The 23,281-nt window shown below is 53.2% G+C and overlaps 10 protein-coding genes across 10 annotated transcripts in view; 6 read left to right on the top strand and 4 right to left on the bottom strand.

Annotated features, from left to right (window-relative positions):
* The first annotated feature begins 34 nt into the window (after positions 1–34).
* BU25DRAFT_160460 (uncharacterized protein) lies at positions 35–693 on the top strand. The gene has a single exon (XM_033700708.1). It carries the CDS (start codon positions 258–260, stop codon positions 585–587), a length of 330 nt encoding a protein of 109 aa, XP_033558569.1. The 5' UTR covers positions 35–257; the 3' UTR covers positions 588–693.
* BU25DRAFT_413623 (uncharacterized protein) lies at positions 693–2,728 on the top strand. The gene is made up of 3 exons (XM_033707074.1): positions 693–944; positions 1,002–2,336; positions 2,386–2,728. The coding sequence occupies exons 1-3, from the start codon at positions 799–801 to the stop codon at positions 2,414–2,416; spliced, it is 1,512 nt and encodes a 503-aa protein (XP_033558568.1). The 5' UTR covers positions 693–798; the 3' UTR covers positions 2,417–2,728.
* Positions 2,729–3,017: 289 nt separating this feature from the next.
* Positions 3,018–4,896, top strand: BU25DRAFT_160450 (uncharacterized protein). The gene is made up of 3 exons (XM_033700707.1): positions 3,018–3,042; positions 3,276–4,016; positions 4,389–4,896. The coding sequence occupies exons 2-3, from the start codon at positions 3,340–3,342 to the stop codon at positions 4,669–4,671; spliced, it is 960 nt and encodes a 319-aa protein (XP_033558567.1). The 5' UTR covers positions 3,018–3,042; positions 3,276–3,339; the 3' UTR covers positions 4,672–4,896.
* A 1,327-nt stretch (positions 4,897–6,223) lies between these two features.
* BU25DRAFT_300669 (uncharacterized protein) lies at positions 6,224–6,610 on the bottom strand (the record flags this gene model as incomplete). The annotated part of the gene is made up of 2 exons (XM_033701981.1): positions 6,224–6,379; positions 6,413–6,610. Coding segments are annotated over 2 exons (354 nt in total), but the record flags the coding sequence as incomplete, so codon positions are not given.
* A 540-nt stretch (positions 6,611–7,150) lies between these two features.
* Positions 7,151–8,000, top strand: BU25DRAFT_413621 (Trm112p-domain-containing protein). Its single transcript, XM_033707073.1, has 2 exons — positions 7,151–7,393; positions 7,476–8,000. Exons 1-2 carry the CDS (start codon positions 7,208–7,210, stop codon positions 7,722–7,724), a joined length of 435 nt encoding a protein of 144 aa, XP_033558565.1. The 5' UTR covers positions 7,151–7,207; the 3' UTR covers positions 7,725–8,000.
* A 1-nt stretch (position 8,001) lies between these two features.
* BU25DRAFT_442053 (uncharacterized protein) lies at positions 8,002–12,546 on the bottom strand. The gene is made up of 3 exons (XM_033709273.1): positions 12,303–12,546; positions 9,859–12,253; positions 8,002–9,394 (listed from the first exon to the last, which is right to left on the bottom strand). Exons 1-3 carry the CDS (start codon positions 12,462–12,464, stop codon positions 8,082–8,084), a joined length of 3,870 nt encoding a protein of 1,289 aa, XP_033558564.1. The 5' UTR covers positions 12,465–12,546; the 3' UTR covers positions 8,002–8,081.
* A 676-nt stretch (positions 12,547–13,222) lies between these two features.
* Positions 13,223–16,519, top strand: BU25DRAFT_348352 (zinc metalloprotease-like protein; the record flags this gene model as incomplete). Its single annotated transcript, XM_033703195.1, has 4 exons — positions 13,223–13,412; positions 13,458–13,722; positions 13,769–16,286; positions 16,343–16,519. 4 exons carry the CDS (start codon positions 13,223–13,225, stop codon positions 16,517–16,519), a joined length of 3,150 nt encoding a protein of 1,049 aa, XP_033558563.1.
* Positions 16,520–17,168: 649 nt separating this feature from the next.
* BU25DRAFT_348240 (uncharacterized protein) lies at positions 17,169–17,423 on the bottom strand (the record flags this gene model as incomplete). Its single annotated transcript, XM_033703190.1, has 1 exon — positions 17,169–17,423. The coding sequence occupies one exon, from the start codon at positions 17,421–17,423 to the stop codon at positions 17,169–17,171; it is 255 nt and encodes an 84-aa protein (XP_033558562.1).
* A 1,882-nt stretch (positions 17,424–19,305) lies between these two features.
* Positions 19,306–21,419, top strand: BU25DRAFT_433594 (uncharacterized protein; the record flags this gene model as incomplete). Its single annotated transcript, XM_033708788.1, has 5 exons — positions 19,306–19,488; positions 19,639–19,728; positions 19,770–19,889; positions 19,922–21,281; positions 21,349–21,419. 5 exons carry the CDS (start codon positions 19,306–19,308, stop codon positions 21,417–21,419), a joined length of 1,824 nt encoding a protein of 607 aa, XP_033558561.1.
* Positions 21,420–23,085: 1,666 nt separating this feature from the next.
* BU25DRAFT_424151 (uncharacterized protein) overlaps positions 23,086–23,281 on the bottom strand; it is a gene marked incomplete at both ends in the record, with an annotated part of 1,036 nt that continues 840 nt past the window's right edge. Inside the window, one exon of the mRNA XM_033708262.1 lies at positions 23,086–23,237. Within this exon, the coding sequence (XP_033558560.1) occupies positions 23,086–23,237 (152 nt within the window). The remainder of the gene's footprint in view (positions 23,238–23,281) is intronic.

Below are 23,281 nucleotides of genomic sequence, written 5' to 3'. Positions count from 1 at the left end.
ACTACCGGAGCCAAGGCCGGGGGTACTCAGATTACACAGTTCGTACCTCCAGCGCGCAGGGTTTACAGTGTATGGCAAGTATGTATGGCCCATCGAAACGCGTTTGGAACGGAAGAATAATGTCCTAGACGTCTATAAGAACCAATGGGTTGATCTGCCGCAAGTACAATGTCGCCGAGACATGGAAACGCAGTCTCGACGATATTTAGTTGCGGTAAGTGCACGCAGGAGACTGAGATGCAACCTAGCTTCTGTGCATGAAGACTGCTGCCATCTACGTCGAGTCACGTCGACTCACGAAGTCGATGAGGACGGTAACACAGTCGATAGCAAACAATGCTCACGATAAGGAATGTACGGTCAATCATTGCGCTCTCCCCCATCTGCTCGAAAGCGGAGGAAACCGCACCCAAGATCAGCCAATTTCTGCTCTCCACGCTACAGACGGTTTTCGTGCTCATGGAAACCTCACACCATCCGTAGATGACGGGTCTCTCCAAAGAAAATGCTTTAAAGTAGGTGTGTTAATTTTGCGTTGTTCAATATGGAGAGCAAAAGAGTGGCCGCGGCAGAGAAAGTTTTATTGAGCCCTCGGCCGGAACAACTGATCGGCGCCGTTGGGCGTGGGCGTGCGCGCGCTGCCCCGCGGCCAGCGGCTGAGTCAACGCCATTTTCGCCTTTGCTGTGGGAAAACAGCTGCACGCCGCCGCATCGATAGCCACGCACCCGGACGCCCCATTTGCAGGACCCCGTCGCCCCCTCTATCACGCCGACCAAAGACACGAAAAGCTGCGCAGCATGGATTCCGAGTCGGAGCACGAGCACCGCGACGTCAACGATGTCGAGAGCGAGTCGGAGCAGGAGGAGGTGGAGGAGACAAAGCCAAAGTCGGCCTTGAAGAAGCCGAGAGAGGCGCCGGTGCAGGTTGAGCGCCCTGAGCTGCCGTAAGCACTGCAAGAGCGCAAGTAGAGGAGGAAGGAGCCATGGCTAACACGCAGCAGCGAGCAGCCAGACCCAAACACAATCGACTTCTCCACACTGAGCCCATTGTCCCCCGAGATCATCTCCCGCCAGGCTACCATCAACATTGGCACAATCGGTCACGTCGCGCACGGAAAGTCTACAGTCGTCAAGGCCATCTCCGGTGTGCAGACCGTCCGTTTTAAGAACGAACTCGAGAGGAACATCACCATCAAGCTCGGTTACGCGAACGCAAAGATCTACCAGTGCGACAACCCAGAGTGCCCGCGCCCGACATGCTACCGATCGTACAAGAGCGAGAAGGAGGTCGATCCGCCTTGCGAGCGCGAGGGCTGCGAAGGAACATATCGCCTCAAGCGCCACGTTTCGTTCGTCGACTGTCCCGGCCACGACATTCTCATGAGCACTATGCTGTCAGGTGCTGCCGTCATGGACGCTGCCCTGCTGTTGATCGCCGGAAACGAGACTTGCCCCCAGCCCCAGACAAGTGAGCATTTGGCCGCTATCGAGATCATGAAGCTCAACCACATCATCATCCTCCAAAACAAGGTTGATCTGATGCGGGAAGACAGCGCGGCCTCCCACTACGAGTCGATCCTGAAGTTTATCCGTGGAACTGTTGCCGACGGCTCGCCCGTCATCCCCATCTCCGCCCAGCTGAAGTTCAACATCGACGCCATCTGCGAGCAGCTCATCAGCAAGATCCCCGTCCCTGTCCGCGACTTCACCACAAAGCCCCACATGATCGTCATCCGATCCTTCGACGTCAACAAGCCCGGTGCTGAGATTGACGAGCTGAAGGGAGGTGTTGCTGGTGGCTCTATCCTGACTGGTGTTTTGAAGTTGGGTGACGAGGTTGAGATCAGGCCCGGTATCGTTTCCAAGGACGCCCAGGGCAAGGTTCAGTGCAAGCCTATCTTCTCGAGAGTCGTTTCCCTGTTCGCCGAGCACAACGACCTGAAGTTCGCTGTTCCTGGCGGTCTCATTGGTGTTGGTACCCGCGTCGACCCTACCCTCTGCCGTGCCGATCGTCTTGTCGGCTTCGTCCTCGGTCTCCGTGGACATCTCCCCAACATCTACACTGAGATCGAGGTCAACTACTTCCTTCTCCGAAGATTGCTCGGTGTCAAGACCGCCGATGGCAAGCAGGCGAAGGTCGCCAAGCTGGCGAAGAACGAAGTCCTCATGGTCAACATTGGTTCGACTGCTACTGGTGCCAAGGTCGTCGCCGTGAAGGCTGACGCCGCCCGTCTTACCCTCACATCGCCCGCCTGCACAGAGATTGGTGAGAAGGTTGCTCTGTCCCGACGTATCGAGAAGCACTGGCGTCTCATTGGTTGGGCCAACATTGTTGCGTAAGTCTCTCCACAATCTTTTCTGTACCCACTTGCTAACATGTCACAGCGGCAACGTCCTCGAGCCTGTTGTCGATTAAACGTAAGCGTGTCGGTACGCGCCTCGGAGTGGAGGGGTAGCGGAGGCAGTGGAGACGACGAAACAACCTGCAAGCCAACGGTATGACGGCAGCATTCTGTGTATTACGTTCTTGAGCATTTCAGGCAGGAGTCGGTCGCAACATGTGAGAATAGACGGGAAAAGGGTCTCTGCAGCTGAGGTCTAGATAGCGGCTCGGGAGCCACAGTACGACGAGGCTAGCATTCGCCGGAGAGCCACGCCTCTTGTGTATCAGCCGTGTATCCGAGTGGGAGCAGCCAGAAAAGCCAGATCTAATGAGAACATGTATCATGCATCCATTCAGAAGTTCGCAAGTGTTTCTGCAGTCATATTTGTTGAGGTCTCGACATGCATAAAAGGTGCGGAGTTCACAGATCTGCAAGCGAACACGCCCCGGTAGAGTCAGCCGACTTTCACATGAAAGCCACATCTGACACGCGCCTGAGCAAACTGTGGACTACCAACGTCAGACCCAGTGCCAGCCCACTATAACACTATATAGCACTATGACGGCCAACTCCCCTCTTTTGCACACCCGTGAAGTCGCAAGCACGGATATCTGCTTCCCCATTTATCAACCCATATCACGTCTATTGCCTATACGAGGTATGTTTGCGAGTCGCGGTCCACACATTGCGGGCCAAGCTCTCCACCCTCAGGCGCGTGCACGTGCGCTAATGGCCCTGCAGTTAACCTTTCGAGCTACCTTCCATTCTAGAAACAAATTGTTGATTGCGGAGACGCGGTCGCTCGCCCGGGTGGACTCACCGGATATATCTTCGTTCTTTCCACTGCTACTGGTACACGATTTGCTAACTCTATGGTCTTTAATTGAAGAGGCGAATTGGAAGAGCTGAGTATTCGTTTGCGCATTTGCTGCGGAACCGCATACGGACCTCCGCAATGGCCGACGACACTTTCGATCGAAGAGAAAGTGCAAGCCAACAACCACACATCTACCGCCCTATACCGCGGCGAAACTTCGATTCGCAAGCCCCCTGCGACACAGCAGACAGTCCTACCCACGCTTTCTCACACACGCAACAACCGCACTCGCCCTCGGATCTGCAGAACAGCCGCAGCTCAGACTTTCTCGCTCAGCTGAACGCGCGCCTCCTCCGCACATACAACTCTCGCACGGATGATGCCCCCGAGTCGCCCGTCGACGGCACTGGCAGTGCGCGGCTGCCGCGCCAGAATAAAAGCTTCTTGAACATGAATAGCAGCACGCTCTTCGGGATTTACGACGACGTAGGCGCAAGCACAAACGGCGCGCAAAGCGTCGCTGAAACACCATGGGGCACGGGCGCAGAGACACCGGGACATACGGCGATGGGGTGGAATGCGAGTGTGTATGAGACCGGCACGGGCGGTGCGGATGCAGGGCTCAGCATGAAGAACTCCGCGCGCCGGGGCAGTGGGAAGGGGAAAGTGGCTGCTGAGAGGAGGAGAAGTAGTCAGACGAGGAGGGCGAGGAGTGGTGTGGCCAGGTACGCTGTGCTGTTCTTCAAGCTGGCGGCGCTGTTCACGTTTGGGGTTTTGTATGGCACGATTGTGAGCCATTTGCATGACACGCGACAGCTTGCTGCGGTGCATGTTAAGGGTGTCGACCGTGAGAGCTGGTTTTATGTTATGACTTGGGGCTGTGCGGGGGTTGCGCTCGGGAGTCTGTTGCCGTATATCGATCTGGTGTGGAGTCGGCATAGCACGTTGGAGGAGAAAGAGCAGGAGAAAGACAGCGAGAGTCCGATCAGCGAGCAGATCAACGATGTAGTCAGGAGCGTGGCGGCATTTGTGGGCGTTGCTTTTGCTATTGTGAGTCCACCTCTCTTCTCAGACCACAATATCGTGCTAACATCACAACAGCGCCGCCTCCCATGGCAGTCCACTCTGCAACTCACCCTCACTCTTGCGCTCGTAAACCCCGCACTGTGGTACATCCTCGACCGCAGCAAACCCGGACTCTCGTTCTCGCTCATCGTAACTTCAATATTTACATCGCTCATGTTCCTCTCCAACCCTACGGCCTTGCTTTCGCCATCTGCACCGCCCGATGCCAACGCTACGCACGCGCCTTCGATACCCAACCATAGACCGGATCTGTTTGCTGGAATCATTAGCTACGACAACCTGGCAGTCGTCACGTGGGTGGGAAGCGTGCTGTTTTGCAGTTGTGTGTGCTTTGGGAATATTGGGCGGAGGCTGGCGCTGTTGGAGGGTGGGTGGAAGAGGTGATTGTGCATCAAGAAGATGTGTGGTTGTAAGGGAAGACGTGTTGGATCTCCGCACTGTAGGATCAAAAGTGTTAGAGGTATTGAGGGTAGATTAAATGAGATGCTGGATATCCTACGGGATCCAGCCGTACGAGGATCGAATCGTTGCACTCTAGCCCGCGGTGTCATTGGCGCTCTCCAGGGCTGAGCTGGCTGAAGTGAGGAGTTCCTGCCTTTCAGAGCTGACTCTTGGCGTGCCCCTCCGCGAGGCATGGGGCATAGGGGCGGCAGACATGAGCGGACGCTTACGCTTTCTACAAGCACTGTGTTCTTTGATGATACACCGTTCCTTACATGATGGAGCCAGAGTCACCAAACGATCTATCCGTCATTGAGCTGGCGCCGCTGTCATCGTACCGCGTTGTCGTTGGATGCCAGTGTCCAAAAGGAGGGAACGCTAAGAGCTATATATCTAAAGACGCCGTGGAAGATGGGAGCTGCCCGCGGATGTGCTGCCTGTACCTTTATCTTCAGTGTCTTCACAGTCTACAAAGACTTTCAACTTGTACGTGACTACGAGTTCAAGATCTACCATACCTATGGTAGCATAGCGGACCTTCCATTCTTCCAATATTGACTCGCGACGACGGGCTCGATCTTGAATTCTATATGGTGGGACGTAGCTTTGCTTGATATTACGTAGTCTGTTCTTGTGAGCTGGTGTGACGTTGTAGGTCCCAAGAGGAGAATTGCAGATTTCTCTGGCAGAGCTCGCGTTCGCCATTCGTGAGACAAAAGATGAACACAGAGAACATGCATGCTTGAGTCATTGTCGGGATCTACTAGATAGCTTTGAAATTCTTCTGACGGTCAAAGCCACACTTGCCATGTTCCTCGAGGGCGTTCCACGGTGGATGGCACCTTAGTGAACAATCTGACCTTCATCGAGAGCCTCGCGCCATGGTCTACCATGACCTTTGGCTCCACACCCCTGGTATCCGGCTCTCAGGCTCCCAGCTCAAGAGCCTCACTTTGGATGTCTACCAAACCGCCATCACAGGGCACGAAGTACCAAACTAGGTTTGGACGTTTGACCTTTCCCACCTTGATAACCTCCAGCTACGACTCAACTCATTCAGCATGCGCTCTGACGTATTTCGATATGGTAGCTTCGACCCTCACACTTTTGCATCGGAATTAACAATTTTAACTGAATCGACAAAGCGACCACGCAAGACCAAATGATTTCTTCGAAATCCTAAACTATAGAAATTTCGTGATGGACCGAAATGCCAACATCTCATACAAGTTCACGGAAGTCGACATAGTTGGAAGTCTTCGCAGTTCTTCAATGCCGCGATACGATTTAGTACTGACAAGGCTACCGCAGAAGCCTGTGGAGGTGTGGAGGTCCATGGAAGATGCGTAGACCTTATCTAGTTAGCATCTAGGCACTGGCAACCAACCACATGAGGTTCGCAAGTTAGTGGATTGTAGGTTTCGTCGACCGAGGAAGGATCATGAGATTTGTCAAGCGCAGACGTTTCGCTGGAGGTCAGTGTGTCTCTGTGGATTTCTCCAAGCCACACTATAGCTTCGGTACACTGCGAGTAGATTTCACCCATCATGGCGACGTGATGACTACGTTCTGCGTGGCTACTCTGATCGATGCAAATAGCGTCAATCCAGAATACGAGCTGTTCTCCGAGTGTAACCACGAGCAATCTTAGCTATCGCATTGTGTCCAAGAAATTGGGTCCTACAATCAAGGCCTGGTCGTCGATAGATATCGCCCGTCGGGAGCCCGGATTGCCCCAGACATATGAAAACGTTGCGTAAAGGGGTTGATCCTGAAGACAAACGGTGCGGATACTGCAGTAGATCAGTTCTTCCCGTCTGCCATGATGAACCTCAAGGAGCCTAATTTGGTCTGACTCCAGGTCGAGAGGACGACTGGCGTAAACCGAAAAACCATCAGGGCTTGGTGTTTGTTCCATGGTGATTTGAACGCATTCAAAAGGTGATCTTGAGATGTGGTGTTCAGGGCGGCAAGGCTGAGGGCATCTGAACAAAGCCTGGCTCCACGCAAGCCCGATCGGCCCCAACAGCTCACATGATGGGTGACATTGAGATCCAAGACACTAAACTGATCGTAGAAATATGCGAAGAAGGTGTCTGAAGTCCAGTAGCCCTGAATAGCTAAGAAAGAACCAGCCGTGGTTTCCAGCAACTCTGCTTTGGGCCCGAGCCCTCACATCTCTTGTACCTTCATTGAACTCAACCTCATGTAACTAAATCTTTGCATTACCAGAGGAGCTAATGCTCCTCTCGTCTTCCATAGTCTTAGACTCAGATAGGACGTTAAACCAATCAATCAATCAATCAATCAACCAGCCGTAGTAAGGGCGCTAAATTTAAGCTTAAACCGCACCCCTGCTTACCCCACCGCATCTCCCAAAATTTATCGCGACATCCCACCTCGATCAGCCAACGTGCCCAATCCTAACACCAATCTGAATACCTCACCCCCCCCTCATACCACGCTCCCAACCGCCACAATGAAGCTCCTAACCCTCAATTTCCTCACCTGCGCAATAAAAACCTGCAAAACGAACGCCTCCTCCTTCCCCCTCCACCCACGGGACGCCGAACTAGAAATCCAAGAAGCCGACGTCAACCTCCCCTTCCTCAAGAACATACTCCCGCGGTTAATGTGGGAGGAACTGCGCACAATATGCAAAGAGGCACGCTTCCCCTCCCCCTTCCCCCCTCCCACCTCGCAACAGCGATTTAAGCCTGGACTGTCTTGACTGACATGGAACACAGCTCGGCCTCCCAGACCTCCCCCCAACACCGCCCACACCCACCGATCTCATCTCAGGAGGAAACAGCACAGACACTACAGAGGGTCGCACACAAGCCGAGCAGGAGCCGAGCCAGACAGCGAAAGACTTGCACCGCGTACTACTCGAGACGTGCATACAAGAGGGCAAACTGGTGTGCGGGTGCTGTGGGCATGAGTACGCCGTGAAAGAGGGGGTTGCGAATTTTTTGCTGCCGGGGCATTTGGTGTAAGGAGGTGAGGAGGGAAGGGTGCGAGGACAGAGCGAAGCTTGGTCTGGAGGACTTTGGAGATTGTGGGGAGGTGCGGATGACGAGGGAGAATGGCGAAGAGATGATTGGAACTGCGGCGAGGAGAATGGACGAGCGCTGCTAGGACGCATACAGTACATTGAGACTGTTAAGGGTGCTGGAGGGATTCAGGGTGTTGACGGAGTCAGAAAAGTCATGATACCCATTCACCGGAGTTTAACGGGCATTTGGCGGCGTTGATATGAATCAAGACCGAAGTAGACGTATGATATCATGGTATCTGCCCCATTCACGCGCCCGAACGCCTATACTTTTGCTTATTCTCCTCCACAACCGCACTTACAAATCAAGAGTCCGGTTGATCTGCACCTTCTTGTCCTCACCCGCACTCACAATCCCGACCTCCTTATCCCACCTGACACTGAACACCTTCACCCCCTCGCCATGACTCTTTGCTGGCCCACTGACTCCCTGCCTGTTAATCGTGTACACACTCTCGCCCGTCATACCCTCGCCGATCTGGCTTCCCGTCGTGACATTCCTCAGATCCCAAATCTGGCATGTGCCGTCGTGCGAGCCAGACACGAGGTTGTACTCCGAGTTAGGATCAGTGTCCAGAGAGACGATGCCGTTCTTGTGGCCGCGCAGTGTCATGACGCTGATTTGTGTGGCGGACACGCGCGGATCGACGAGTGTGATGTGGCGCGCCGAGGTGCCGGTTGCGAGGAGGTTGCGGGAGGGGATTGCGCAGAGGGAGAGCAGTGCGTGGCCCGTTGTGCGTGTGTCGACGCAGGATTGGGTGGGGAAGTCCCAGGTCTTGAGTGTGTGGTCGTGCGAGGCGGAATAGGCGACTGTTGCGTCGTCGGGCTTGAAGATCACGCTGGAGACGGGTGCGGCGTGGCCGTTGAAGGTTGCTAATGCGCCGCGAGCGGGGACTGTGCGGTCGGGTTTTGAGAGCTTTTGGCGCTTGTTCGAGGCAGCTGTGGAGTTGGGGAGGAGGGTTGAGGGTGCGGCTGGGTTCTCTTTGGCGTTGCTGGAGAACAGGGAGATGGTGGAGTCGGAAGAGGCGGACAGGATGCGGTTCGAGGGTCCGTGGACGGCGACATCCTCAACAGCCCATCTGTGGTTGAAGAGCTCGAGGCTCGTTGTAATGGTGCGCGCATCGTCGTCATACTTGTACACTCGTACAGTGTTATCCAGACCCGCCGCTACAATCTTCTTGTCTGACAGCCACTTCGCAGTCTTTAAGCTTGTTATCCTGCCGCCGTTGTTCGGTGCTTCTGATGTCGCCAAGACATCGCCCGAGGTGTTCCAGACGCGTACAAGGCCGTCGTAGCTTGCGCTAAGGATCCTCTCTTGGCCGCCCTGCACGTTTCCGCCTACCCATGTTCCTGCGGGCGAGGCGTGCGAGAGCACGTCTACCGCCGATACCCAGTCGTCATGCTCGAAGCTTGTGACGTTCAGCGGTGGAACGAGCGCTCGTGTGTACTCTACGTCCAATGTGGTTTCCGCGTTTATGCCGTTTTTTGTGAGGAATTCGTCGACTGAGGTGCGCAGGAATTGGCCGTTGATGAGAATGTCGAACGGGATGCGGTTGGTCTCGCGGTGCAGCAGATCGTTCACGAGCGTGGAAAGTTGGTGTCGGCTCAAGGCTGTAAGTCTGTGTCAGCGTCCGAAAACCGAGCGCAGAACGACTCAAACACTGCTCGTCTGCTATCTTCTTCTTCTTCTCACGCATTGCGCGCATGAGGGGATATCCTTACAGGTTTGCACCAACAGCACTGTCGGCTCCTCGGCGATCTGAAGACCAGGGTCGCGAGTGCTGAGGCGAATTTGCACCTTGGTCTCTGCTGCGGTGGAATCCATAGCGTATGTTGTAGTCAGTTTTGCTGTTGCGATCGCCTTGGAACTTTGGAAATTTGGCGGCAATGGAACTTTTCGAGAAGCTAGTGAGCCAGATTTGGCTTAGCGCATCAAGCGGGAACCACCAATCGGCGGACAGAACTCTCCGCTCCAGCCTTGCATCAACAGTTGATCTCAGACGCTGAGTATTATTGAACATGTGAAAAAGTCGTGGATATCGTGTCTAAACGATCGCAGCCTGTCTAATGCATGCTTGTCCTCCTGATCTCGGCGATGGCTCTTCGTCGAAGGTCACTTGGTGCGAAGAGAGCCTCAATTAACCCTACCACTTCCTCGGCTCCCATCTCCAGCTTCAGCTCGCTTTCGTTCCAGAGGTACTTGATATCTGCCAGGCTGCCGGCCAGGATCTCACCAAGATACTGCAGTCTGAACCAGTTCTGAACATACAAACTTGCTGTGTCCCTGGTCTCTCCGGATTCGTCCTGTGTTTGAAAGTGCTGATTGAGTGTCGCCAGTGACATACAGTAGCTGTGCAGCTTTCTCGACTCATCTTCTGCAATGTCCGACATGTCCATCACGTCATTGATGAACTTCGCAAACGCCGTACTGACGAGTGATCCAAGCGACTGAACAAGAACCCTATGAGACACAATGTTCTGCCATTGTCGCTTTACGTCGCCAATGCGGTCGATGGTGGTCGCGATGGCATCGTCGCACACTGTCGCAAAGGGGACGTTGGTGCATCCTTGGAAGCCTTGTGCATCTTCCAGATGATCCTTGATGATCTGTCTTTGCGACTCCATCTCCCGTCCATATGCCCGCCTGCTGAAGCCGTCCATCGTCTTGAGATCGGCCTCGATCTTCGGCGTCAGACGAACTGAGGGTCGGAGCAGCTGTGGGAGATTCGAAGCACGGTCTTTCTCTGCCTGCTCTTGGATGAATGTGCGTAAGCGATCTGAGAGACGTTCGCAGTCGTTGTAGACGAGCATGTTGCCTGCAATGTCGGCGGAGTAATGAACAGAAGCAGTAGCCCGGTACATTGCAAGTAGCAAGCTGGGTATAGCAAACAGGCCTCCACTAGCAGGTGAGATCGCGGATCTGACGAGGTCGCGCGAGTTGAGAGTTTCTAAGTCTGCAACGACTTGCAGTATGATCTCGATGATCGAGTCAGGAATGGCCGTTACGGTGTACGTCTCTCTCAGTGTGACATGCTGCTCTGCCGGTGCCTGTTGCGCTGACTGCCCATTTGTCTTACGCTGAGGCGGTTTCATGTGGGCTTGCGGTGAGGGTGCTGATTTGGTGTCTTCGTCATCGCCCCACTCATTCCCCCAATCTTCTGCATTCTCGTCATCTGCGGGCTTTTTCTCTTCTGTCTTGCTCTCCGGTTTTGATGCTTCCCCGGGCTCGTCTTCGTCCATACCCCATGCGCTCATGTCCTCTTCTTCCACATCCTGCGCCGCGATGCTCGTATCCTCCTTGGTAGGTTCATCTTCGTCTCCCCATTCGGCACCCCAGTCGTTGTCCTGCTCCTCTTGTACGGGGTGCAATGCATCACCCTTCGAAATGACTTGTGTTTCCACCTTTTCCACAGTCTTCTTGATCTTCACTTGCTTTGGGAACAGCTTTTGCACTCTGGCAATGGCATTCTCTTTCTGTTTCGCTAGCCAGATCTCCGCCGACTCATCGACCCACTCTGTTAAACGGTTCTGGCCAGTCCAACCAAGTTCGTCGAGGTATTCAACAAGACCCAGAACGTATGACAGGGTCTCCTGGAACTCTTGGACACCATCTGTAGATGTTGGTACCGCAGGTACAAGGTAGTGGGTGATCAGGCGCGACGTGATGATGGGTACCAATTTCGACGAGAGCGGTAAGGCAATAGAAGGTGGCAAGCGTGTACTTAGGTACTCGGCGATCTTGTGGATATCCTCCAGCGTGATCTTGACACTTCCATCGTTGACAGGGCCCATAAGCTGTATGTCATCACCGTGGATATCGAAGGAGGTGACAACCTGATCCCGGCCGATGACTAGGCGGTGCGACAGAATGGTCTTATCGAAGTCGCGACTGAAACGCGTGACAAACTCATCCAGAAGACCCAACTTCGTAAGCTGCTCGACGACCGCGTTGACGTCTATTGTGGTTCCCCGCTCGATCGATTCCCTCAAAGATACCTTGTTGTTCGCAACGTCGACATCCAGTAGTCCGTTCCAGGAGTCTGTGACGGTCTCAACAATGGCTTTTCGCATCTGCGATTCCTTGCTCTTCAGTACTCCCACCACTCTTGTAGATCCAAATGGCCCTAAGCTCTTGAGTGCGCCGTCCACATCTTCGAGTCGTTCGATAGCATACATGACATGTCCTCGCACAGCAGCGTCCTGCGCCGAGTCCAGCAGTGTGGAGATGTCCCTTAGCTGTTCAACAACCCGCGCCAAACTCTCATTGTATGCAATCTCGGTGTGCAGCAAGCTGACCTTGCTGGCCGCATCTTGGACGTGTAATGTGTTTGCCTTTCCTCCCTCTGCATGTTGTACGATCTCTTTGGCGGTATCCTGGGAGCGTTTGATGTCGTCCTGTAGCTTTCGTGCTTGGGATATCCATCCGTCGACGTCAGAGGCAGCTTCGCGGGAAACTTTGCGCACTTCGTTCTGGGCATGCAATCAGTCTTTGTTATCGAGTTCTGTGGTTTGCGCGTACTTTGGCGTCTTCTCTTGCCGTCCCAACTTTTTCTAGCAGCTTGGGTAGCGCGCTCGAAGGTACAGTGGCAGATGCCACATCTCCATCTTGGGGAAACGACCCATGTTCGGCAGATTGGAGGATTGCGTCGCCAAGCTGCTCATCCGATATTGTCGCAAGCATCTCGTTGGCTCAGATGATTGTCATGTCGAGGTAGGAGGAATGCGATGTGCGCTGTACTTTCCCTTGTGCAACACGGTTAAGCATCCGATGTTGGCAACGATGACGTCCGTGCGTGGAGCTTCAATTCACAGGAGAGGGGCAAACCATTATGGGAACACACTACCCCGCCAAGTTACGAAATCTTGCATACAGCCCTTCTTCTTCTACAGGATAGAGGTGTGTGGCTAGGCGCGTACGCTTTGTTATTGGAAACTGGCAGGCACTATCTGGTACTTGGATCACGGCTTCCTCATCCAACACAAGCAAGCTAACAAACCGGACAGTCGCGCTCTTCGACGACCGAACAACAACCTGTGTTGCAACTACCAAAAGTTGTTCCTTTCCTTTGCTCTTTTCGCCTCAATGTAAGTTCAGTTGCACACTCTGCAGTCCACTCGACTGGTTCTGCTCAACACTGCTACGGTACTATGGTACCCAGATGTGAGCAGCGTACTATTGCCACCAAAGTAGTATCTAAGCCGACACAAGTCTTTTCTTGACATTTCACATGAATACCCTTACACAAGAGATTCGTTCGTCAGAACTGTGTGCTCGTCACAGAGATTGGCTGACACAACAATGATAGCACCAATTCGGCACTGCACAAAGGGGCGCCTACCCAACCGCAATCGTGCATCACGAATAATTTCGTGAACAGTACCTCTTCATTCGAACTTTTGGACGCTTTTGAGGTTTTCAAAAGCACAAGTTACGGGAAAATGGGGTCAATCTCACCGGAGTCTCACTTTCAGAAGATCCAGAACTTTGAGGCCGATTACGCGGATGCTAAATTCACACAATACGAATCGCAGCGTACAGGCCTACGAGTAACAGTAGTTGACCGAAAAGGTCCCAAAGTCTATGGGTACTTCGCAGTCGCCACAGAAATCCACGATGATTCTGGCTCTCGTAAGTGTATCAGTACAATGGCCGTACGATGCTGACGATATGTAGCGCATACGCTTGAGCATCTGATCTTCATGGGAGGGCGGAAATACCCATACAAGGGCTTACTCGATAAGCTCTCAACCCGCTCGTACTCGGACACCAATGCCTGGACAGACATCTCCGAGACGGTTTACACTCTCTCCTCGGCCGGCTGGGAAAGTTTCGCACAAATTCTGCCTGTCTATCTAGATCACTTGATCCTGCCTACTAACACGGATTCTGCGTGCTACACTGAAGTGCACCACGTCGATGGCAAGGGTGAAGATGCAGGGTATGTCTATTGGCTATGAATGCAGTACATGTATTGACCAGAACAGTGTCGTCTATGCTGAGATGCAAGCACGGCAAAACCTGCAAGGAGACATGATGGATCTCCGTATGCGCCGCCTATTGTACCCAGAAGACGATGGTTTCCGCTCAGAAACGGGCGGTTTAATGGAAAACCTACGTGTACTGACTGCTGAGCGCATCCGCGAGTTTCACCGAGAGATGTACCAGCCAAAGAACATGCGTCTAATCCTTATTGGTGAAGTGGATCACGCAAACCTGCTTGATGTGCTGGATAAGTTCGAGGACGACATCGTTGATTCTGTGCCCTCGTACGATGCACCCTTCAAGCGTCCCTGGATTGCGTCCAAGCGCACGCCACCGCTCAGCAAGACTATCGTGGATACCCTCGAGTTCCCTGAAGAGGACGAATCCACCGGTGAGGTCCAGATTGCTTTCCTCGGCCCTCCTTCAACGGACGACCTAGCCGAGACAGCCGTCAACACATTGCTCACATATCTTGCCGGATCGTCTGTTTCTGTTCTAGTCAACACCCTGGTGGAAAAGGAGCACCTTGCCAGTGAAGTGTACTACTTCATGAAGGACCATTATGACTCGATCATCTGGTTCACTCTGAGCGCGGTAGATACAGAGAAGCTCGAAGCTGCTGAGAAGCGTTTCTTCGAGGTTCTCAAGGAACATGTGAATGGTCCTCTCGACATGAGCTACCTACGCGACTGCCTCCACCGCTTTAAGCGACAGGCTAAGTTCACATCTGAGGTCAGCAACGAGGACTGGAACACGCCTATTATCAAGGACCACGTCTTTGGAAAGCGCGACGGCTCCGATTTGAAGATCACTATGGGCGATCTCAAAGTATTCGACGACCTCGACGGATGGAGCGAAGACCAATGGCGCTCTTTCATTAAGAAGTGGATATCAGATGCCCATCATGTCACGTTGTTCGGAAAACCTTCAGCCGCTTTGAACGAGAAGATGAAGGCGGACGAAGTTGCGCGAGTCAAAGCACAGCAAGAGAAGCTTGGTGAAGAAGGTCTCAAGAAGCTGGCAGGAAAACTCAAAGAGGCTCAAGACCAGAACAACAGGCCCATTCCGGAGGAGTTGATTACGAGCTTCAAGATCCCCAGCACAGATTCAATACATTTCTTCGAAACGGTGCCGGCACGATCAGGGCTTGCTAAGAAGCTTGGTACCAACGATACCAAGATCCAGCAGATCATCGACAAGGACGATAATGGACTGCCACTTTTCGTTCACTTTGAGCATATTCCGACTTCTTTCGTGCATTTCGGCCTGGTTCTCGGAACGTCCGGTCTGCCCACAGAGTTGAAGCCCCTGCTCAGTATCTACCTTACCAATTTCTTCGCTACACCTGTTGTCCGGAATGGCAAGCGCATCGAGTTCGAGGAAGTCATCACCAAACTTGAGCAAGACACCATCGAGTACACTCTAGGCAGGGCTACCGATATTGGTAACTCTGAGATGCTTCATATCCACTTTGTTGCAGAGGCAGAGAAGTTTGAGACCGTCGTTCAGTGGCTGAAAACTCTGCTAGTGGACTCGGTGTTTGACGTTGAGAGAATCAAGGCCACTGTCATCAGACTGCTGGCGAACGTACCAGACGAGAAGCGTGATGGCAATGGCATGGCACTCGCCATTGACAAGATGATTCACTACGACACTACCTCCTCCGTCCGCGCTACAACGACTCTGGTCAAGGCTCTTTACCTCAAGCGGACTCTGAAGCTACTCGAGACCGACCCACAACAGGTTATCGACAAACTTGAGGCCCTGCGAAAGCATCTTCTGACTTTCTCAAACATGCGTCTACTTGTTACTGCAAACCTTGAGACTCTACGCAACCCAGTATCGACCTTCAAGCATCTCACCGATGCCATCAAGCCAGGCTCGAACCCTACCGTCAACCCTATTGATGACCGCAACGAGCTCCTCTCTAATATTGGCCGTAACCCAGGTGGTGCGCACTACATCGTCACGATGCCTATCGATACGTCTTACGGTATCTTCACTTCGAAGGGTCCCAAGGGATATACTGCGCCACAACTGCCACCACTGCTGGTCACTCTGGCGATCCTCGAAGCTGTTGAGGGGCCGATGTGGGTCGCCATTCGCGGCACAGGTCTTGCTTATGGCTCATCATTCTACCGTGATGTAGAGACTGGAAAGCTGAAATTCGTGGTATACAACAGCCCAAATGTGTACAAGGCATTCGACGCAGCGAAAACTCTGATTCAGGAGCTCGCGGACGGCACTAGGTCGTTCGACAAGATGGCCCTTGAGGGCGCCATCTCGACGATCGTCAGGGGCTTCGTAGATGAGCGGGATACAATGGTGGAGGCGGCAAAGAGCTCGTTCATTGATCTCGTTGTACGCAGCGTTGACAAGGACTGGCAGGAGTGGGTTCTTCACGAAGTGCGCAAGATTACCGAGGAGGATGTCAAGCGCACTCTGAAGGAGGTCATCTCCGCTATCTTCGAGCCCAGAAAGGTCGATGTCGTCGTCACTTGTGGTGGCATCCTGACAGAGGTGGGTGGATTATTTATAGTATGCTCTATTGATTTGCAGTTGCTAACAGAATGCAGAGCTTGCAGAAGGACTTCGAGAAGGCCGGCTTCAAGCCCCAGACCAAGGTTCTCGCCGACTTCTACGAGTCGTACGGTCTCGAAGGTGACGACGAGGAAGATGACGACGACGATGACGAGGAGGATAGCGATGAAGACGGCGAGGACGACGAGAGTGGGGACGAGATGGAGGAGTAATCTCCCGTCTTCCCAAGCAAGGATAAGAATAAGTAAAAAAAAAGAAAAACCTAGAAGCCGCTGATAGCTCATCGATGCAACCCAGCGCAGTCCTTGTTGGAGTGTAATCAGCACATCTTCTGACGTTGGTATCGAGGGAAGCGTAGTCGCCGGTGTTGGTTGCGCCTGTAAAAGTTGTGACACCTCAACCAAACCCAAAGTAGTGAACCCAACCCTATGCGGGAGAGAAAAAAGCACTCGTGACTGAAACCGGAAGTGAAGCGTCACATACCTATATTCACGAAGATATCACCGCGAAGTGCATGATCAAGCAAAAGTAGGGTTGAATTGGGTTCCATTTACTCGACCATTACCAGGTCTTGAATCGAAATTACATCTCCATCTCTCTCGCATGTCTACGTCTAATGTCTGTCTTTTCTTCTTGATGATGATGCGCCATGCCATGCCCTTACAAAAGGAAATCCCAGACTCTATTCCCAAAAGACTCTCAAACTTCACGCCTGAGGTCCAGTCCATCGTGATCGATGGTTCAATAGTGTGGTGTCGAAAGGTGCCAAGTGGCCAAATCCATCCCCAACCCTAGTCATGCTCTCATGCTCGAGTGCACGCTCAGGTTGAAGAGTAGGGGGTGATGCTACGTGCGAGACGCTTATAGCATCAGCGCAATACCACCCGCAACAATCAACCCCATAGCCGAGCCGGTAAGCTGGCTCGCAGCACCCTCGAAGGGAGCGGTGCTGCTGGTGGGCTTGACGGAGCCGGTACCGCTGGGCTTGACTGAGACGGTGCCGGATGCGGAGGGGTAGGGCGCAACGGCGGAGGTTGATGTACCGTTTGTGATGGTGTACTGGGCCGAGGCGACGGCGGCGAGGGCGGCGGTGATGGTGATGAGGGAGAACTGCATTTTGGGTTTGTTGGTTTGGAGGAGAATGTCCGAGATGGTATTAAAACGATTAGGTGGTAGTTTTTAGTGGAGTGAAGGATTTTTTTGTTTGGATGTTGGATGATGGTTTTGATTGAGGTATGGGAGGTGCGTCTTATATTCGCCTTCTCGGTCTCCTGTTGAGCAGCAACAGGCAGCTGTTCAGCAGTCAATCTTGCTAGAATGTCCCACCGCATACGTACGCCGCCGGGGCTGCCAGCTTGCTCCCAGCCATGACCAACCTCCGCCCCCCCGCCAGGGCCCCGTTGCGATGCCATCGCATCCACTCTCGAAATCCAGGCTCAGCTGCAAGGAACCCGCACCACCTCTCGCGACCCACCGAGTCCAACCGTCTCGCAAGGGTCGGCCAACCACGCGAGCTGTCATCCCACCAAGTTCACGACATGATTGGTGCACAGCCGGCAGATTGCCAACCTCCGAGTTATTTTCAGCCCACACAGTCCAGCCACAACCACGTACTTGCGGCTTTGCTGCGCAATTCGCCTCCCGAGATGCCACGCCAGTGGCCACGCTCGGAACTCCCGCACCGGCTATTTATCGATAACAAGATTTGTTAGCAGGTTTTCAGCTTGCTGGGCAATACGCTGGTGAAGGCGTCGTCATACGCCGTCGCGGTCTCGAGCTATTTTGTTGTGTCTGGCTCTGCTAGGTAGTGCTGAGCGGTGCCTGGTCGTGCTTGTGAGGCTCAATGGTCGCGCGGCCAGCAAACAATGCCAGGGACGAGGAACTTGGGACCCTCGTCCCTGGCATTGTTTGCTGGCCGATGGGGAACGATGGCGATCGCCAGGCACTTTGTTTCAGCTCTTTCTTATCCCTGTTGTAGATTATTGGTGGTGACGTGCCGTGGAGCTGCTTACGCAAGACGATAGCTTGGCTCGCTTTGTTCTTCGCGATTCACGATGTTTGCGGTCATGTGATTACGAGACGTGTGTTCGAGTTGTTGTTTGTTGTTGTGGTGTTGCTATTTGCGGTGTTTCTTGGAAGGGGGTTCGGTTGCGATGGGCGAGATTGCCAGTGTTTGATAGGCGTGGGCTTGTGGAGAGGGAGAGATGATGGCAATTTTGCGATATCATGCCAATCTTCTAGACTCGTAGAACACTTGGTCATTCCCGGTGTTCTGTTCGGATGGAGCTTGAATGCTTCTCTTCTTGATGACCGAACGATGTGACGCTCTCCTGAATGCGCGGCTACGGGAAGTTCCTTCCTGTGCTGCAACGTAGAAAGACAGCATGCTCGCTCCAGCTACAGCACAATTCATCAAACCTCTCATTCGACAAGTCCGTCAATAAAGATGGATATTCTATGTGCTGCTGTTCTCGCCATACGTTCTTCGTGCGTGATCCACAAAGAGGCAAGCGCAAAGCCTCACAGCAACAAGGAGCTAGAAAGAAAGCAGAATCGTGGTGCTGCGGCTGCTGTGGGTGGCCCCTCGCGTCTTCCAGCCCCGCAACCCAAACTCAACTCTCGAGGCTGCCCCATCAATCGGCCAAGTAGATTTATCACGGTCGCATAGGTCCATACAACAGTCCATCAGTGAGGGTGTTTTGGATGGCGATTGTGATGCTAGGGTTCCGCTCTGACTCTGCCGTGGCCGTAGCCGTGGCCGCGACGGTGACGTTGCAGGTACCGAATCGATGCAGAGTCACGCAACTGAGACCCGACCTCCTGCGCGTCCGAAAACAATGGCAATTCGATCTCCGTCAGAGATACTCAAATCTAAGCCGATAGGAGATGGGTTGAGTGCCTTCTGCAATTCTCACAAGACAGATTGTGAAAACTTAGTCGGCGAAGGTAGTACATCTTACCTTCGCTCAGAACTGTCTAATGCAAGCAGATCTCAACAATGTGCTACTCGATCTCATACATGCTCTGCAAAGTCTTCCCGCTGCTCGCCCTTTGCTCCAGCCGCGGTGGCAAGAACCTCGATGACTTGTCGAACCTCATGACAGCAGTCAATGCTGACAACGTTGATATTGAGCGAATATTCCCCCTTCTTCGAGCGGTTCTTTGCAAAGCGTCTGACAAGGTCATATAGGACAAGGTCTATGCAGCCATCACTGAGTCCACTCCTCTACCCCGCCTGGCGTCGTCCGTCCAACAAACGCCATGGCTGCGCAGCACGGGCAGCTTTGTGAACTTGACCAAACACCGCAAGTATGTTGACGACGTGCTGAAGGATAAGCTGGGGCAAACGCACGTCGGAGTACCCGGGTTCTTCGACGCGTTCTTTGGAGAAGTTGCAGGTCTCGGTACGGCGGCACAGGCCGTGTTCGACAAGTGCAAGGAAGGGGACAATCCACTCACCAGGAGGAGCGTGGCTGGAAGGGCTGGCCTGAAGGAGCGGGAGAGCGGGATGTCTTGAGCTGGTTTGCACTGCTCACAGAACAGCTCTTGGACTCTGCAGAAGAGCATTGGGCAGGCCCTAGGGTTCGACGGCGAACTGTGGCACGACCCATCAGCTCTTACAGGGTTCTACAGCCGACTGCAAGCTGGACATTGGGTTTGTAGACAACGAGAGCGCTGACATCAACTCCAGATATCACTGGTCACGCATCCTTGTGCCTGGAGAGCTCAAGAGCAACCCGTTGGCGGACAAAGCATCCAAGGCGTGGCTTGATCTTGGCCAATATGCGGGAGAAGTGCTTGCCGCTCAGGACAGTCGCCGCTTCATTCATGGCTTCACGCTGTGTGGATCGCTCATGCGGCTGTGGAGCTTCGACCGACTGGGGGCCATTGCATCCGAGCAATTCGATATCAACAAGGATGGGCTGCAGTTTGTGTCTGCAGTGCTAGGCTTTCTCTGGACGAACAGGGTGCAGCTGGGCCTTGATCCGACAATCACTACAGCTGGCGACAAGCGGTACATCGAGATCGAGCAAGACAACCGCAAAGAGCGCCTCGTCATTGACAAGGTGATAAAACGAGTGGCTTGCGTTGCCGGTCGGGCAACAACCTGCTGGCGGGTCCATCGGGAAGATGATCCCAACACCCCGCTCGTTGTCAAAGACTCCTGGCAGTACCCGGCATGTGAAGAGGAGGGCGAGCTGCTACACGGGGCGACCGAGAAGGGCGTGATGAACGTTGCAAGGTACTTCCACCACGAGACGGTCCGTGTCGGTGGTCGAGACGACGACATCCACACAAACGTACGGAGAGGTCTGGACATAACAAAAGCGAAAAACTACGCGGCAAGGAAGCCGATGCCGCCGCTGAGTACGACTGGATATTGGGCTTCACAAAAAGACGGAAGCAGCGTCACCGGGCGGAAGCAATCCTCGAGCTGCACGGATGCACCATTGCCGCCTAGCAAGCGCACTTGCTTGACCTCTCCGACAAAACCTGCCATTACAAACCGTGTCCACCGCCGAGTCATTGTGCATGACTACGGGAAGCCCATTTACAAAGCAAGCTCTCGGGCCAGCCTACTTGCGGGGCTGGAAGGCTGCATCGAGGGTTACGAGTCGTTACATACACGAGCAGGCATGCTGCAATGCGACATCTCCCCCAACAACCTTATGGTGAACGAAGACGAGAACAACGCGTCTTGGCCCGCGTTCCTGATCGACCTCGACCACGCGATCAAGGAGCAATGTGAGCAGGCCTCTGGAGCACGTGGGAAGACCGGTACGCGAGCTTTTATGGCCATCGGGGTGCTTCCTGACGATGGGCCACACTCGTTCATGCACGACCTCGAGTCATTCTTCTGGGTGCTGTTCTGGATATGCATTCACTATGATGGGCCGGATAAACACATTGGACCATCCGAGTTTGAATGTTGGAACTACGAGAACGATCAGAAGCTTGCAGGCTCAAAGAAGAGTGTGGTTGATGACGAGAGGGACTTTCTCAAACTTGCGCGGAAGAATTTCACACCATATGTCAATAGGCTCCGAAGGAAGGTGTTTCCCAATAGCGAGAGATGGAGGGACCTCAGCCTGCAGCTATACCTCGATATGAAGGAGATCCTCCGGATAGCTCAGAACGAGCTCAAGGAAGCGGAAGGCTGATATGCGTTAGTGTTCTGCTGAGCCCGAAAGCTGCGCGAGGATTAATATGGAACGTGTGTCGATTCGATTGTCATTTGGCTTGGCAGTCAGTGTACAATGGAGCTCGAATATCAAATCTTTGATGCATTCCATTCACCATGACGGACAGTCTTACGCTGCACAGTCGCGATCACATATCGTAGCTCTGCCAGGACAAATCCATCCAGTTGCGACAGACATGTTGTCGCACGGTTGAGTGCGGGTATTGCTGATGTGTGGCAATAAAAAGTGTGTGTATGTGTTGTATTGTTCTTGCATCCTAATACAATTCATGTCCACGACAGCGCTTGGCCTGCGACACATGTCCATCAGCTCATGGTGGAGGAATTCCAGATCTGAAAGTTGAGCATCGAGCAACTATCTCACATACACCACGCGAGCCACTATTCCGCAGCCACATCCTCTACACTCTTCCCACGCAGTATGCTCTAGTTCAGGGATTGTCCATATTCTGCGCTATTTTGCAGTGTTTTTTGCCCTAGATCGGCCAGAATGTGACCAGGGGCAGCGATGTGGTTACCGCAAAACCATGGTTACCACATACCTATGATTACCGCACAATCATGATTCCCACAAAGTCTTGGTGCACAACCAGAGAGCGTCTGCAGTACTTCGGGTCAACCGATCTCGTTAGACTGGTATTGGGTCTTGGGGAACCGCTGAGCGAAGTTGCGTGCTGGAGACAATGCAACGGTGGGACACCAACGTCCACGGATGGGCCGCACATCTATTTGAACTATCAGGGTCATTGTTCATTGCTTGACGGTGTCAAGAGGTACCGTCAAAGATGGCGAGCCACCTATAGAGCTTGCACTCATCGTACAAAAAGATGTATGTATTGACAAGTGCAGTGTCGCCCACGAGATTCTCACTAACCACGAACCTGTGCGCACGGTCTGGGGCGCGATATGGATGAGCTGGGGTTTGTGTTAGGGTGCGAGCACCTTCACCGTGACGTGCACGCTCGAGAAAGGCCTCGTTAATCAATCTCAGGCCAGCGACTGGTCTTTGCAGGACAGTGGAATACTTGTGGCGGACATTGAATGCCAGCTCTAACCTCCACTTATCAACTTAAGACTTGAAGCCGCGGTCTTCAGAAGCAGTCGAAGAAGCTGAAGGCTTCTTTCATCCGCAAGCTTATCACGTCACACCATGATATCTTGACACCGTGAGATTGTCGACGATTGAACTTGTCGTATGTCGTGTCGACTCCCAGTCATCCGGTCTGTGGCAGATTCGCGCCGTCACAGTCAGCGACGTGCCCTTGGTGAGGTCACGTTGGTATGGTTGTGGGTTGTAAATATGAGAAGTGGTTAGTGTTCTATGGTGCAAGATAGCTTTAGTCCAACCTATCGTTTCCTTTTGGATATCCAATGCTTCACAACCTGTCCTCACCGCTTCCGCACAAGACTGCGTAGTAGCATCTCCACACCCACGGCTAGCGAAAGTAGTGTTGAGCTCCACCAATACAGATGGCAGCTACATATACGGTTGGGGCATAATTTGGCCAAAGTAAAGGAGGAATTAAGTTTTTTTTTTTTTTTTTTTTTTTCTATCTACCTATGGAGATGCTAGCGTTATTTCTCATTGCTGCATACGACCCTCCGATCATGTGTTCCGGTACAACCACCCGGTTCGTGCTTTTTATTGATACCAGAGGTTCCATCAAGATTGTTACGAGCTGGTCTTGAGTTAGGCAGAAAAGTTTGGACGAGGCGCTCGAGGAAGGCTATTGTGTTTCGAACAGTATCCTCAATGGCTTTCAAGTCGTTC

The sequence above is a fragment of the Macroventuria anomochaeta genome (assembly GCF_010093625.1).
Source record: "Macroventuria anomochaeta strain CBS 525.71 unplaced genomic scaffold BU25scaffold_31, whole genome shotgun sequence".
Lineage (NCBI taxonomy): Eukaryota > Fungi > Ascomycota > Dothideomycetes > Pleosporales > Didymellaceae > Macroventuria > Macroventuria anomochaeta.
This window is presented reverse-complemented; position numbering and strand designations above follow the sequence as displayed.

What these genes read in the sequence shown, in the direction of transcription:
- BU25DRAFT_160460 (XM_033700708.1), top strand. Translation starts at nt 258, where the DNA reads ATGAAGACTGCTGCCATCTACGTCGAGTCACGTCGACTCACGAAGTCG.
- BU25DRAFT_413623 (XM_033707074.1), top strand. Translation starts at nt 799, where the DNA reads ATGGATTCCGAGTCGGAGCACGAGCACCGCGACGTCAACGATGTCGAG. An exon ending in GTTGAGCGCCCTGAGCTGCC is followed by an intron (nt 945 to 1,001) that starts GTAAGCACTGCA and finishes AACACGCAGCAG; the next exon opens with CGAGCAGCCAGACCCAAACA. An exon ending in GGTTGGGCCAACATTGTTGC is followed by an intron (nt 2,337 to 2,385) that starts GTAAGTCTCTCC and finishes AACATGTCACAG; the next exon opens with CGGCAACGTCCTCGAGCCTG.
- BU25DRAFT_160450 (XM_033700707.1), top strand. Translation starts at nt 3,340, where the DNA reads ATGGCCGACGACACTTTCGATCGAAGAGAAAGTGCAAGCCAACAACCA. An exon ending in CATTTGCATGACACGCGACA is followed by an intron (nt 4,017 to 4,388) that starts GCTTGCTGCGGT and finishes CCTCGACCGCAG; the next exon opens with CAAACCCGGACTCTCGTTCT.
- BU25DRAFT_413621 (XM_033707073.1), top strand. Translation starts at nt 7,208, where the DNA reads ATGAAGCTCCTAACCCTCAATTTCCTCACCTGCGCAATAAAAACCTGC. An exon ending in TGCGCACAATATGCAAAGAG is followed by an intron (nt 7,394 to 7,475) that starts GCACGCTTCCCC and finishes CATGGAACACAG; the next exon opens with CTCGGCCTCCCAGACCTCCC.
- BU25DRAFT_442053 (XM_033709273.1), bottom strand. Translation starts at nt 12,464, where the DNA reads ATGCTTGCGACAATATCGGATGAGCAGCTTGGCGACGCAATCCTCCAA. An exon ending in CGGCAAGAGAAGACGCCAAA is followed by an intron (nt 12,254 to 12,302) that starts GTACGCGCAAAC and finishes TTGCATGCCCAG; the next exon opens with AACGAAGTGCGCAAAGTTTC. An exon ending in CGCCGAGATCAGGAGGACAA is followed by an intron (nt 9,395 to 9,858) that starts GCATGCATTAGA and finishes ACAGACTTACAG; the next exon opens with CCTTGAGCCGACACCAACTT.